Genomic DNA, 12,224 nt, shown 5'->3' on the forward strand with positions numbered 1-12,224 from the left:
AGATTTATTTCTTGTTCATAGTTTAGATTTTTCTTTTCTTTTTAATTTTGTAATTAGTCTTCTTTTTCTTGTTTTTATTTCTTAAGATGTGAATTTAATTCTTGTAGGAATCTTAGAATTGTATGAAACTAGTCTAATTTCTTTTATATTGTATGAATTATTCTCTTGTACTTAAAATGTTCATGTTAGGATAATCAACTAGAGAACTAATCGGTAGAAGAAGAATTTGATAATCTATGCTTATCTTAAATGGTTTGATAGGTTATGCTTATGAATTCTAGGATTATTATCATGTTGTTGTTCTTATCAACTTATTCTTTATTCCTAATTGTCATGCACAAAACATAAGAACCATTTCTAATAATCTCTTGAAATCACCTTCCTCGTGGGATCGATATCTTTTTATACTATAACTTGATAAATTGTGCACTTGCAATTTTTGGTACATAATTATGCCGCATCATCCCTTCTAGCCTTTGATTTTCCTATTGACTTGTCTTGATTCTGAGACTGTCGATATTTGCTCCTCCCCTATTTTCGATAACAAGAGCATGAGAATGAGAGGATCCAGATGACTTTCTTCCTATTTCTTCATTCAAGAGGCTGCTTGTAACTTGGTTCATAGATACAACTCCGTCAGGTGCGGAGTTACTAAGAGACACCACCAGCGTCTCCTAACTATCTGGTAACGAGCTAAGCAAAAGAAGAGCTTGAAGCTCATCTTCCAACACCATCTTCATGACTACAAGTTGATTTATATTACTTTGAATTTCATTCAAATATTCAGATATAGAATCACCTTCCTTAAACTTGAGATTGACAAGCTTCTGAATCAAGAAAGATTTGTTGCCGGCGGTCTTTCTTTCGTAGACATCTTCAAGTTTCTTCCACAAGTTGTTCGTCGAAGTCTCATTTGACACATGATGAAATATAGTGTCATCCACCCATTGCCGAATGTTGCCTATGGTTTTCCGGTCCAGCTTCTTCTAATAATCCGCCGTTATAGACTTTGGCTTGGAGGATTCACCTTCAACTGGCGCATAGAGGTCCTTGCAATATATAAGATTCATCATCTTTGCCTTCCATATCATCCAATTACGGCCATTCAAACTGATCATTCGAACACCGCCGATGGGAGTCTCCATCTCAACACAAGAAGATTAGCAACCTTGCTCTGATACCACTGTTAGGAAATAAATAGGACAACAAGACCTTTCCCGTCTTTGTGATGAGATGAGAACAAAAAAATAGAAGAGAAAAACAAACATAGAGAAAAATTGCACACACACAAGATTTACCGAGGTTCAACTCAATTTGATCATACGTCCTCACCCGCCCCTTCTTCACCGTTTCCACTGTAATCAAATGAAAGCTTACAAGGGGTCTTCTTTCAAATTGGTATAACTTAACTTGAGGATCACTTTCTCTCAAACTCAGTTGAGGATTACATGTTGTATGTGGCTCTTCTTCTTGCTTCTTGTTGTCAACTTTCATCATCTCTCCTCTATTTGTAGGGAGGATGTTGCTCTTAGGTACACCACATTCGTTGCATGGAAAAGTCCAAAGACCAGCCCTTCCTTCTCCCAGTGCATGGAGAAAGACAATCTATCAATGCATGCAGAATATGAACAGGTAGCCAACTTTCAAGAGCTTCAATACACCTTAGAATTTCCATGGATTAAATCCATATTAATTGATCATGGGTATGGACCCCCGTTCCCATCAAGTTTTTCCATGAATATATTCATGGTGTGTTCTACATCAAAAAATTATTATCAATTTATATTTAACATAACCATAGGGTATAATGTTTTTAATTTAAATTGATTTTTATTAGCTTTCTCATCAATCAATAACTTAAAAAATTGTTTAGATGAATGCAAATTATAATTGAATTTTTTTAACGTAATAATCTCATTAGTCAATTTTCTTCTTTCAATAAGGTTGAGGTTGATTTATTTTTAGAAAAAGGGGAATCTAATTTACTCGACACTTCTTTGTTTGTCAAACACAAAAATATTAGACCTTTGCTTTGACACCCTAACCCAAACAGAATTGAATTCTTTTTTCGGGAACAGGGGCCTCATCTCAAGTTTACAATAGAGAACGCATTAGAGTAACACTAGGAAAAACTATAATATGGTAGAAAATATTTACGAAAACAGTAAAGTGAACACCCTCGCTCTTATTACGTACGGGATGACAAAAGGTCATCCAAATCAACATCCCTTACACAAGAATTCAACGAAATCATCAAAGAAACAAGGGAAAATTGCTTGGAGGAACCAAAAAAAGTTGGCTCAAGCATCCTCCTCCCCAGCCCCAAAACTCTAACCCCCAAGCCCTAAAATTGAAAAAAAAGTGCAACCAAGCCCCAAACCCACTGCCCAAGAAAACAATTCCCAAATTATCCTTCTTCCCCATTTAAAACACAATCTACTTCATCCTCCTAAAATCTGGCCAAAGACCTCCCCCTTCCCCCTCATCCGCATCCTCTCCTCCTCCCCCTTCCCTTTCCTCCCCGACCCCTTCCTCGCCTCCGTCCGCCTCCCCTTCCCCTCCTCCTTCCTCCTCATCCACATCCTCTCCTCCTCCCCCTTCCCCCTCCTCCCCGACCCCCTCGGCTCCGGCTGCCTCCTCCCCTCCTCCCCTACCCTCCGGATAAGAAGAAGCCGAAGGCGAAGAATATGCTGCCGTCGTCGAAGGAAGGCCGGGGGGGCGCAGTTTATGCAGATCCTGTAGCATTTGCCACGTGGATGAAAGTCCCAAAGAGATGGATAAACTCTAATAATGGAGATTGATTCCGCTGCTCGTGAGAACAAAATGGAATGTTATAAGAAAAAACAAATCAATCAAAAAATCATCATCGTCATCATCTAAGTGCGTGTTTATATGGATTCTTGGGTAATTCCGTGTTGATTTTGTTTGTTATTGAAGAGAACCCATTATTAGATTTAGTTCTAGGCCTATTGATCAGAAGGAAATTCATTTTGGGTTAGACGGGGAAGAAGAAGAAGAAGAAGGCGAAGAGCGTGGAGACGTATTCTAGAAGCTGGCCCAGGAGGCCTCCCTCCTTGCCCGCTACAACAAGAAGCCCACCATCACCTCCCGCGAGATCCAGACCTCCGTCCGCCTCGTCCTCCCCGGCGAGCTCGCCAAGCACGCCTTCTCCGAGGGCACCAAGGCCGTCAGTAAGTTCACCAGCTTCTGAACCGTTGGGCCGGGCTTTGGGTCCGGTCGTGTGCTCTGGTGTTGTTTGGGATTCAAGGGTCTGGGTTTCGCTGCTTTTTGGTTGCTTGTTGGAATTTCATTTTGTTTAGAAATAGCAGTAGGTTATTATGGTGGGTAGTAGTTTTTGTAATAAAAAGTCGACTTTTGAAATTAAGTGTCTTGATTAGTATGATATATGTCTACTGGAATTGTCATCTCGTATTTTCTTCTGTGTTGCGGAATTGTTCTTTGGTCTCCGCCGAGTCTTGTTTCATCTTTTCTTGTGCTTGTTTGGATTAACTCTTAAATATTTGGAAGTAGTTCTAGTTTTCTTGCGATTTCAGGACAACGTTTCTTTTTTGCTATTGCAATTTATCCTCAAGAGTTCAATCGGAGCTTGGCATGGGATTTATCCTTATTTTATCTTCTGTGGGTTTAGTGTATGCAGGTGTGGGTGTGGCTAGCGAAGGAAATTTGAGTTTTGAGTTCATTGTTTGTACTGCACATTGTTGTAGATTGGTTCTACGAAGGAAAATGAGATGATGGGTTGGGATTGTAACATCCTGATGTATTTTTGTTTGATGGGTTGAAATCATTCGTAAGGATGATTTTGATCCAATTAGAGTTTAATTTGGGAGTGTTGTTATGTTTCTTAGTTATTCAAGGTTGAATGAGAAAATGAGGTATTTTTTGGAACATATATGTATCACAGTTAACCGTAAATGTGATAAATAAACATATAATGTGATATTTCAATGTTATATGTGACAATTCAATCCTACATGTGACAGTTCTATCGTATATGTGATATGTAGATCTGATTTGTGACTTTTGGGTGTTACATGTGATACTGAGACCGCATATGTGACGTTAACGTATTATATGTGAACGTTATACGTGTACTTCGTATCAAGCACCTATTACGGCTTCTCGGATCAATTTTAATGACTTCGGATCAAGCACCTGTTACGGCTTCGATCTCATCTTCCAGAACCACTCGGTGTCGGTGGCCTCCTCATCGGGGTCATCGGATCCGTCGTCGACAGGGCCGGTGATGAGGGAGTTGAATTACATGGGATTTTCTAGATTTATAAATGTTAACAATAACAATGGGGCGACGCCTTTGCATCTAGCGGCGAGGCAAAGATGATTTTTATCTGTTTTAAATTTGTTTGCTTTAAATTTGAGTTTTGTGTTCATTGTTTGTACTGCATATTGCTATAGATTGGTTCTACGAAGGAAATGGGATGATGGGTTGAGATTATAGCTTAGTTATTCAATGTTAAATGAGATGTTTGGTAACTTTCATTTGCAGTCTTTCTAATGTAAGCAACACTCAATGTTATATGTAAATGAAAAAAGAAACATTGTTTGTGGTAAATGAAAAAAGAAATCAAGCGTCCATTTCAATGTTATATGTGACAATTCAATCTTACACGTGACAGTTCTACCTTATATTTGATATTTAGATCTGATTTGTGATATTTGGGTGTTGTATGTGATAGTTGGGTGTTGCTTGTGACATTTGTTGTTTATACGTGACATTTGGTTGTTTTATGTGATATTTTAGGTGTTGCCTGTGACATTTATTGTTTACACGTGATATTTGGGTGTTGTATGTGATATTTAAGTGTTGCTTGTGATATTTGTTGTTTATATGTGACATTTGGGTGTTGTATGTGATATTTGGGTGGTGCCTGTGACATTTGTTGTTTACACGTGACGTTTGAGTGTTGTATGTGATATTTGGGTGTTGTATGTGATATTTGATGGGTTGAGATTATACGTGACATTTGACTGCAAATGAAAGTTACCAAACATCTCATTTAACATTGAATAACTAAGCTATAATCTCAACCCATCAAATATCACATACAACACCCAAATAGTTTAGCAATTTGAATTAGAAGCCCTCAATATGCTGAGTGTAATACTAATTATGACTTGAAGCATTGAAAGTTCTCTGCGGTTCCGATTGTAAATAAACATATAAATAGGAAATTAGTTATTATCTATATAAACAATTTATGTATCGCGTTTCTTTTTGTTAATAGAGATTATTAGACCTGTTTGCCGATGCACTGACATCCATTGTAAATAATTTATGTAAAAGTTTGTAAACAATTTATGTATTATTTGAATATAATTGGATTTGATATTGGAATATAATTAGATTATGATGAATATTCATATAATTTGTTGTTGTTCAATATTGTGTACATGCATTGAAAGTGGATTCTGCAAAAAAAATAAATACTGTAGCACAGTATCATAGACGGGAATTCCGTCCAGGATGCTCAAATTCCGTCTAGAATATTTTTTTTGGCAAAAAAAATAAAAAACATCAATTTCAGTCTAGAATGAGTATTCTAGACGGAATTTTCATCTAGAATACTCATTCTAGACGAAAATTTTTTCTGTCTAGAATGAATTATTCTAGACGGAAATTCCGTCTAGAATAATCCGTCTAGGATGTATTCTAGACGGTTTTTAATTCTGTCTAGAATATTCCGTCTAAGATATATTCTAGACGGAATTTCCGTCTAGAATACGACATCCTAGATGGAAACATCCTAGACGGGTATTCTAGACGGAATTCCGTCTAGGATACGCATCCTAGACGGAATTTTGTCTATCCTAGACGGAATTTTCCGTCTAGGATGGCTAATTTTTCAGCAGTGATTATTGTGTCCACGTGCAAAATACGTGCAATACTAGTCATACTCCCTTTAAAAGTATAAGTTCGGAAAAATCTTTTGGTAGACAAAAATATCCCTATAAAGTTTGAACTATCCTATCACTAATCAAATTTGAATTTTTAATACTAATCCATCATTAGACTGGGAAATTAATAAATTCCTAGTAGATATACATAGTATAAAGATAAGGAAATAAATTGTATTTAGGTTATATTAGAATTAAGAAATTTAATTACATTCTCATCCTAATCTATACACTAATATTAACCCACAATTATCTTTACCAATTATTGAATACCTCAATTTCAGATAAATAATTCTCCCCCACCACCTCTAAAAAGAGCTGTCTCCTTTTATGGAATCAAAAGAGTTTTCTCCACTTCTTTGTAGTGGCTATTTTTTTCTCCTAGGGTTCGAATTTTTGGTTGTCACTCCTACAATGAATGTATACTTTCCTTTTATTGCTTTTAAACATCACAATCACATTGGCACAAATTAGATTCTTCTAAAGACCGAACCATTCAGAGAGAAACAAGAGGAGAAAAAGATGAGAGCAATTTCAGACGTAACCAATTAGTCTACAAACGAAACATAAAGGTCACGTCCTTCGATTTTGAAGGATAACCAACACAATAAATTACTTCTAATCCACAGAAATCACTCACTAATCAGGCATCGAGAGAAACAAAAAAGCGCGCTTTTCCCTTGATCCACGGCATAAAAGGAAATAATTACACTAGAGATAGCAACTAAACAGCGACAAAAAAAACAAGAAAAATACTAATCAAAAGAGGAAAACCCCTTGAGCCGCGCTAGGCCTAGGAGCTGGTGAACTTGGTGACGGCCTTGGTGCCCTCGGAGACGGCGTGCTTGGCGAGCTCCCCGGGGAGGACGAGGCGGACGGAGGTCTGGATCTCGCGGGAGGTGATGGTGGGCTTCTTGTTGTAGCGGGCAAGGAGGGAGGCCTCATGGGCCAGCTTCTAGAATACGTCTCCACGCTCTTCGCCTTCTTCTTCTTCTTCCTCCCCGTCTTGCCCCCCGAAACAAATAAATACTCATCTTGACTTACATGCTCCATCGCTACTGCCACGAGGTCGTCACCTCTCCCCCTTGGATACCTGTAGTTTCAAATTTAGATATGCATGGCCAATTTCCTTAGTTTTCCCCCAGTTTTCGAACATATTTTAATGCCAAAAAAAACAAATAAATACTCATCTTGACTTACATGCTCCATCGCTACTGCCACGAGGTCGTCACCTCTCCCCCTTGGATACCTGTAGTTTCAAATTTAGATATGCATGGCCAATTTCCTTAGTTTTCCCCCAGTTTTCGAACATATTTTAATGCAAAAACCCAAAATGAATTTCCTTCTGATCAATAGGCCTAGAACTAAATCTAATAATGGGTTCTCTTCAATAACAAACAAAATCAACACGGAATTACCCAAGAATCCATATAAACACGCACTTAGATGATGACGATGATGATTTTTTTGATTGATTTGTTTTTTCTTATAACATTCCATTTTGTTCTCACGAGCAGCTCACGAGCAGCAAAATCAATCTCCATTATTAGAGTTTATCCATCTCTTTGGGACTTTCATCCACGTGGCAAATGCTACAGGATCTGCATAAACTGCGCCCCCCCGGCCTTCCTTCGACGACGGCAGCATATTCTTCGCCTTCGGCTTCTTCTTATCCGGAGGGTAGGGGAGGAGGGGAGGAGGCAGCCGGAGCCGAGGGGGTCGGGGAGGAGGGGGAAGGGGGAGGAGGAGAGGATGTGGATGAGGAGGAAGGAGGAGGGGAAGGGGAGGCGGACGGAGGCGAGGAAGGGGTCGGGGAGGAAAGGGAAGGGGGAGGAGGAGAGGATGCGGATGAGGGGGAAGGGGGAGGTCTTTGGCCAGATTTTAGGAGGATGAAGTAGATTGTGTTTTAAATGGGGAAGAAGGGTAATTTGGGAATTGTTTTCTTGGACAGTGGGTTTGGGGCTTGGTTGCACTTTTTTTTCAATTTTAGGGCTTGGGGGTTAGAGTTTTGGGGCTGGGGAGGAGGATGCTTGAGCCAACTTTTTTTGGTTCCTCCAAGCAATTTTCCCAAGAAACAAACAGATTCAATTTACGCGAATTAAAACAGTATTCATATACAAATCCACGATCACTCATTTCGACTTCATCTGAGCCTGCACTCTCTTGGAAGTCCTCTGGGGAACCTCTTAACATCAGAGCAGTAGTTGTAGACCATGTACTTCCTCTGCACCCATCTCATCCTCCTATAGCTATACGAGTCCAACTCATGCCTGTACCAATCTCCATGGCTCGACGATGAAGAAGTTGAATCCATGGGTTTATCTCCAGAAGAGCAGCTAGACGAGGCCCCGTTCCAAACACAAGCGTCGGCATTGAAGTTTCTGTAGTAGGCCGTGAAGGGAGCCTGAGCCCAGTCTGTCTTCACGAGCCCGCCCTGGGTAGCCCAGTCATCTGCGTTCCACAAGCTCGAGTAGAGCCTCATTGGTTGTTTCTTTGGGAAGAATACCCCCCTTGACTCGTGATTCTTGAAATCTCTGATCGGAATATTATCCACCAAGAAACTGGAAAATGGGCCAGGCAGTCATTAGGATTTTTTTCCGTATATTGAATTGATTGAGCGATCGAGTTAGTTACTTACATAACATGTTGTGGATTCCAGAGAATGGAGTAAGTGTGGAAATCCTTGGTGGGGTCGAACCACAAGTGAAACTGCTGCTCTCGGTCGCCCTTCCCCTGAGCAAACACATTGGTGTGCAGAGTATAAGGCTCTCCAGTCACATTCCCGAGGAATTCAAAATCAATCTCGTCGTGTGTCGGTCCTTGCGATGATAACTGTAAACAAATACCAAATCAATTAAAAATGATCTTAACTGCTAACAAATTGGAGATCAAGAGAAAGCCAAGATTAGCTTACGAAAAATGTGGTGACCGTGCCCGCAGAATTTCCAGCGACAAGCTTGATCTGGACATCGAGCCTGCCGTAGAGATACTCGTGCGTGGATTCGAAGCCAGAGCCAGAGTACTGGTCCAGAGATAGAGATAGTTGCTTCCCGCTGTCGAAAATCTTTCCTCGGCCATCGCCCCAACTGATTCTGATGTTATCGGTGAAGCTACCAGCACTGGAAAAGCTTATGAGGAAAGAAGAGGACACTAGCGCTAGAGAGAATGCTAGCCTTGGAATTGAAGTAGAAGGAGACATCACTGGAGATATTACTGGATTAATAGTATCGTTAAGTGATTTGAGTTTGAGTGCTAGCTTCCTCTAATTGCGGGCTGTTTATAGATGTGAGGTTCCGAGTAACAAGAACTAATTAATTGAGAAGTAATAAAAGATTTTTGTAGGGTGTTACTCGATCGCGATTGAGATGGCTGTAGGCTGGCAACAATGGTTGCCGCGTAGTCCCATGATTTCTACTATTATTTTTTAAAATTTAATTCTATTATTATATTTTGCTACGTATCTTGTGAACTTATTAGGCTGGAATTGGAAGCTATATCGAAGAAGCTTCCGATTTTAGCTTGCATTCTAGATTTTAACAAATCCTATGCTAATAATTGAACAAAAGTGTGGACAAACTGAGCTAACAGTCTGTCTTATTTAAATTTTTTATTAAGATCGACAATGGTAGGCACTTCTGTGGGATTTCGAAGATAAATGAGGGGGGGAAAGGATGGAAAATATGAGGAAAAAGAAATGAAGAAGAGAGTGCTTTGGAAATTTTTAAAAGTTCACATAGGATAGGGATTGGAAGCATAGATTTTTTTGGATCAAAGGGATATGGATGCAATTGTCATTAATTAAGTGTTAACTATATATGAAGTAATTAAAGAAAAAAATCATTTTTCCTCTGAGGGCTTGTTTGATTCTTTTCCAACAAATATAATAAACCCATTAAAAATAATTTTTTGGAGGTTTACATACATTTCTTGGAAAAGTTCTTTATTGTTTTTCCATATCCCATTAAAAATTAATTTAGTGTTAACTATATATAAGTATGTTTGGATGAGTGTTCTCAGCTTATTTATCTATACACTAAAATTATTGAGGTTAGTACTATACTTTGCCACTGTTCATTCTATAGTACCCCTCAATAACTCATAGTTAAAAATAACAATTAATAATAGGGCTTTTGTCTATACCCATTGCTATAACTAATGCTTCATTAAGCCTACCCACCTCAATGATCTACATTGACAATAAAATGAACAATGGGTTTGTGCTGTAGCGCGGCAACTCGAATACTACACTAACCTTAAAATAAATAATAGCAAATTGCTTTCTTTTTCAAAATCCAGTTGTGTGATCCAATTTACTTTTAAATCCACTCACTCAAAACTTTTAAGCCCAAAATGCACCATCGCTTTAATCAAATAATATAATAAAGGACAATATAAGAAGTTTTTTTACCTATAAGCTGAGAGGTCTTTTACTTTTAAATCCAACTACTTTCAAAATCATTATTAGGCTTAAAATTACCCTAATGAATTATTTGCGGACCTACTTTGTATTTCATGAATTTGCTATACAGTGTAGGTTCCAAGGTAAGATATTTTACCTATAAATCCAATGTTGTGCGCCGTGCGGAAGCGTGCTCGCAAACCAACCTAGCCAGTGAGCGATGAGAGAAGAACCAAACACGAGTGCAATTCACAAAATTAACAGTCAAAATCACACAAACACAAAGATTTACATAGTTCGACAAATTGCCTACGTCCACGGGGATAGGGAGATTTCACTATATGGAGAAAAAACGACGGGTTACAATCTCTCAAATAACTCTCAAAATAACCCAACCAATGATCTCACACTCCCTCACAATAAGCTCCCTCACAAAACTGCTCAAAACAATGCTAATTCTCTGGTTAAGAAACCCTAGAAACGTATGTTTCTATTTATATCAAAACCCAATCCAAAATAGACCAGGAAATAAATCCGACCCGTATCCGCTTTCTGGTCGACCGCAGGGGTTGCACCGGTCGACCGACCAGAGACAGATTATAAGTTCCTATAATTTGCACGTTTTCGATCGACCGGTCGAACTCGTTCGGTCGACGGACCAGAGACAACGTTTCAGACATTGTAATTCAACAGGCTGTCGGTCGGCCGGGCCTGTGCCGACAGTCGACTGACCCGAGAGAAACCTGTAGTTCCTTCCCAGCTTTAAATTTTCTGTTTTCGCCGTGTTTTCTATAATTCTCCACCTCGGTGAAGTGTTCCCAAAACTGAGCCAACACCAACATAAGCACCAATGCATCATCTCACCAAATCTGACTGCACCAATGAGGCTACCTACGTACCCTCTCTTCCAAGGGATCAAGTCACCCGTAGTTCATCCAAATGGCTGCAAACGGCCTCAACAATCACGAATTTGTAATAAATTTATACAATGATCAAACTTATTACTCAAGACCACCTTCGTGAGCATATCCGCTGGATTATCTTTTGTGTGGACCTTCACGAGCTCCACATCCCCATCTTCAAGAACATCTCAAACGAAGTAATAACAAACGTCGATATGCTTCGTCCTCGCATGAAAGACCTGATTCTTCGCCAAATAAATAGCACTCATGCTATCACAATAAATGATGACGGATCGGCAAAACACCAAGATCCTCCAAAAGTTATTGAAGCCAAATCACCTCCTTAACAGCCTTTGTAATCATCATATACTCTACCTCCGTCATTGACAAAGCCACAGTAGACTATAAGGTGCATCTCCAACACACCGACGCACGGGTCAAAGTGAACACATACCCCGTCGTCGACCAGCATTTATCCAAATCTCCAGCGTTGTCCGAATCTACGTATCCAATACATAGTTGCCCACCACTAGTGTCTCGCTCAAAAATCAAACCAACATTGAGAGTACCTCAAATGTATCTCAAAATCCATCTCACAGCATCCTAATGATTCGAACCAGGGTCATGCATGTATCTCGAAACCATGCTCACTACCTGTGACAAATCCAGCCTCGTACAAACCATGGCGTACATCAAACTTCCCACTACGCTCGCATATGGACTCTTCGACATCAACTCTCTATCTTCAACTTTCTTTAGTGAAAGGTCAGTTGAAAGCTTCAAATAAGCTCCCAATGGTACACTAACTAGCTTCGTCTCCATACTCATATTAAACCGCTGTAGTACCTTCTTCAAATAAGCCACCTGTGTCAAACTAATTCTGCCCATATCTTTGTCTCTGCCGATCTCCATCCCCAAATGCGCTTCGTTTCACCCAAATCCTTCATCTCGAACTCTTTCGAAAGTTGTACCTTAAACTCATCTATAGC

The 12,224-nt window shown here is 39.5% G+C and overlaps 1 protein-coding gene across 1 annotated transcript; it reads right to left on the reverse strand.

Annotated features, from left to right (window-relative positions):
* Window positions 2,145-9,239, reverse strand: LOC109840415 (xyloglucan endotransglucosylase/hydrolase protein 15-like). Its single transcript, XM_020409054.1, has 4 exons — window positions 8,849-9,239; window positions 8,573-8,766; window positions 8,013-8,495; window positions 2,145-2,265 (listed from the first exon to the last, which is right to left on the reverse strand). The coding sequence occupies exons 1-3, from the start codon at window positions 9,131-9,133 to the stop codon at window positions 8,078-8,080; spliced, it is 897 nt and encodes a 298-aa protein (XP_020264643.1). The 5' UTR covers window positions 9,134-9,239; the 3' UTR covers window positions 2,145-2,265; window positions 8,013-8,077.

The sequence above is a fragment of the Asparagus officinalis genome, chromosome 5 (genome assembly GCF_001876935.1).
Source record: "Asparagus officinalis chromosome 5, Aspof.V1, whole genome shotgun sequence".
In the NCBI taxonomy this organism is placed as follows: Eukaryota; Viridiplantae; Streptophyta; class Magnoliopsida; order Asparagales; family Asparagaceae; genus Asparagus; species Asparagus officinalis.

Excerpts from the sequence above, each read along its gene's own strand:
- LOC109840415 (XM_020409054.1), bottom strand. The coding sequence starts at position 9,133 with ATGTCTCCTTCTACTTCAATTCCAAGGCTAGCATTCTCTCTAGCGCTA. Across the intron at positions 8,767-8,848 it reads GCACGGTCACCACATTTTTC|TTATCATCGCAAGGACCGAC; the intron begins GTAAGCTAATCT and ends ATTTGTTTACAG. Across the intron at positions 8,496-8,572 it reads TGGAATCCACAACATGTTAT|TTTCTTGGTGGATAATATTC; the intron begins GTAAGTAACTAA and ends CCCATTTTCCAG.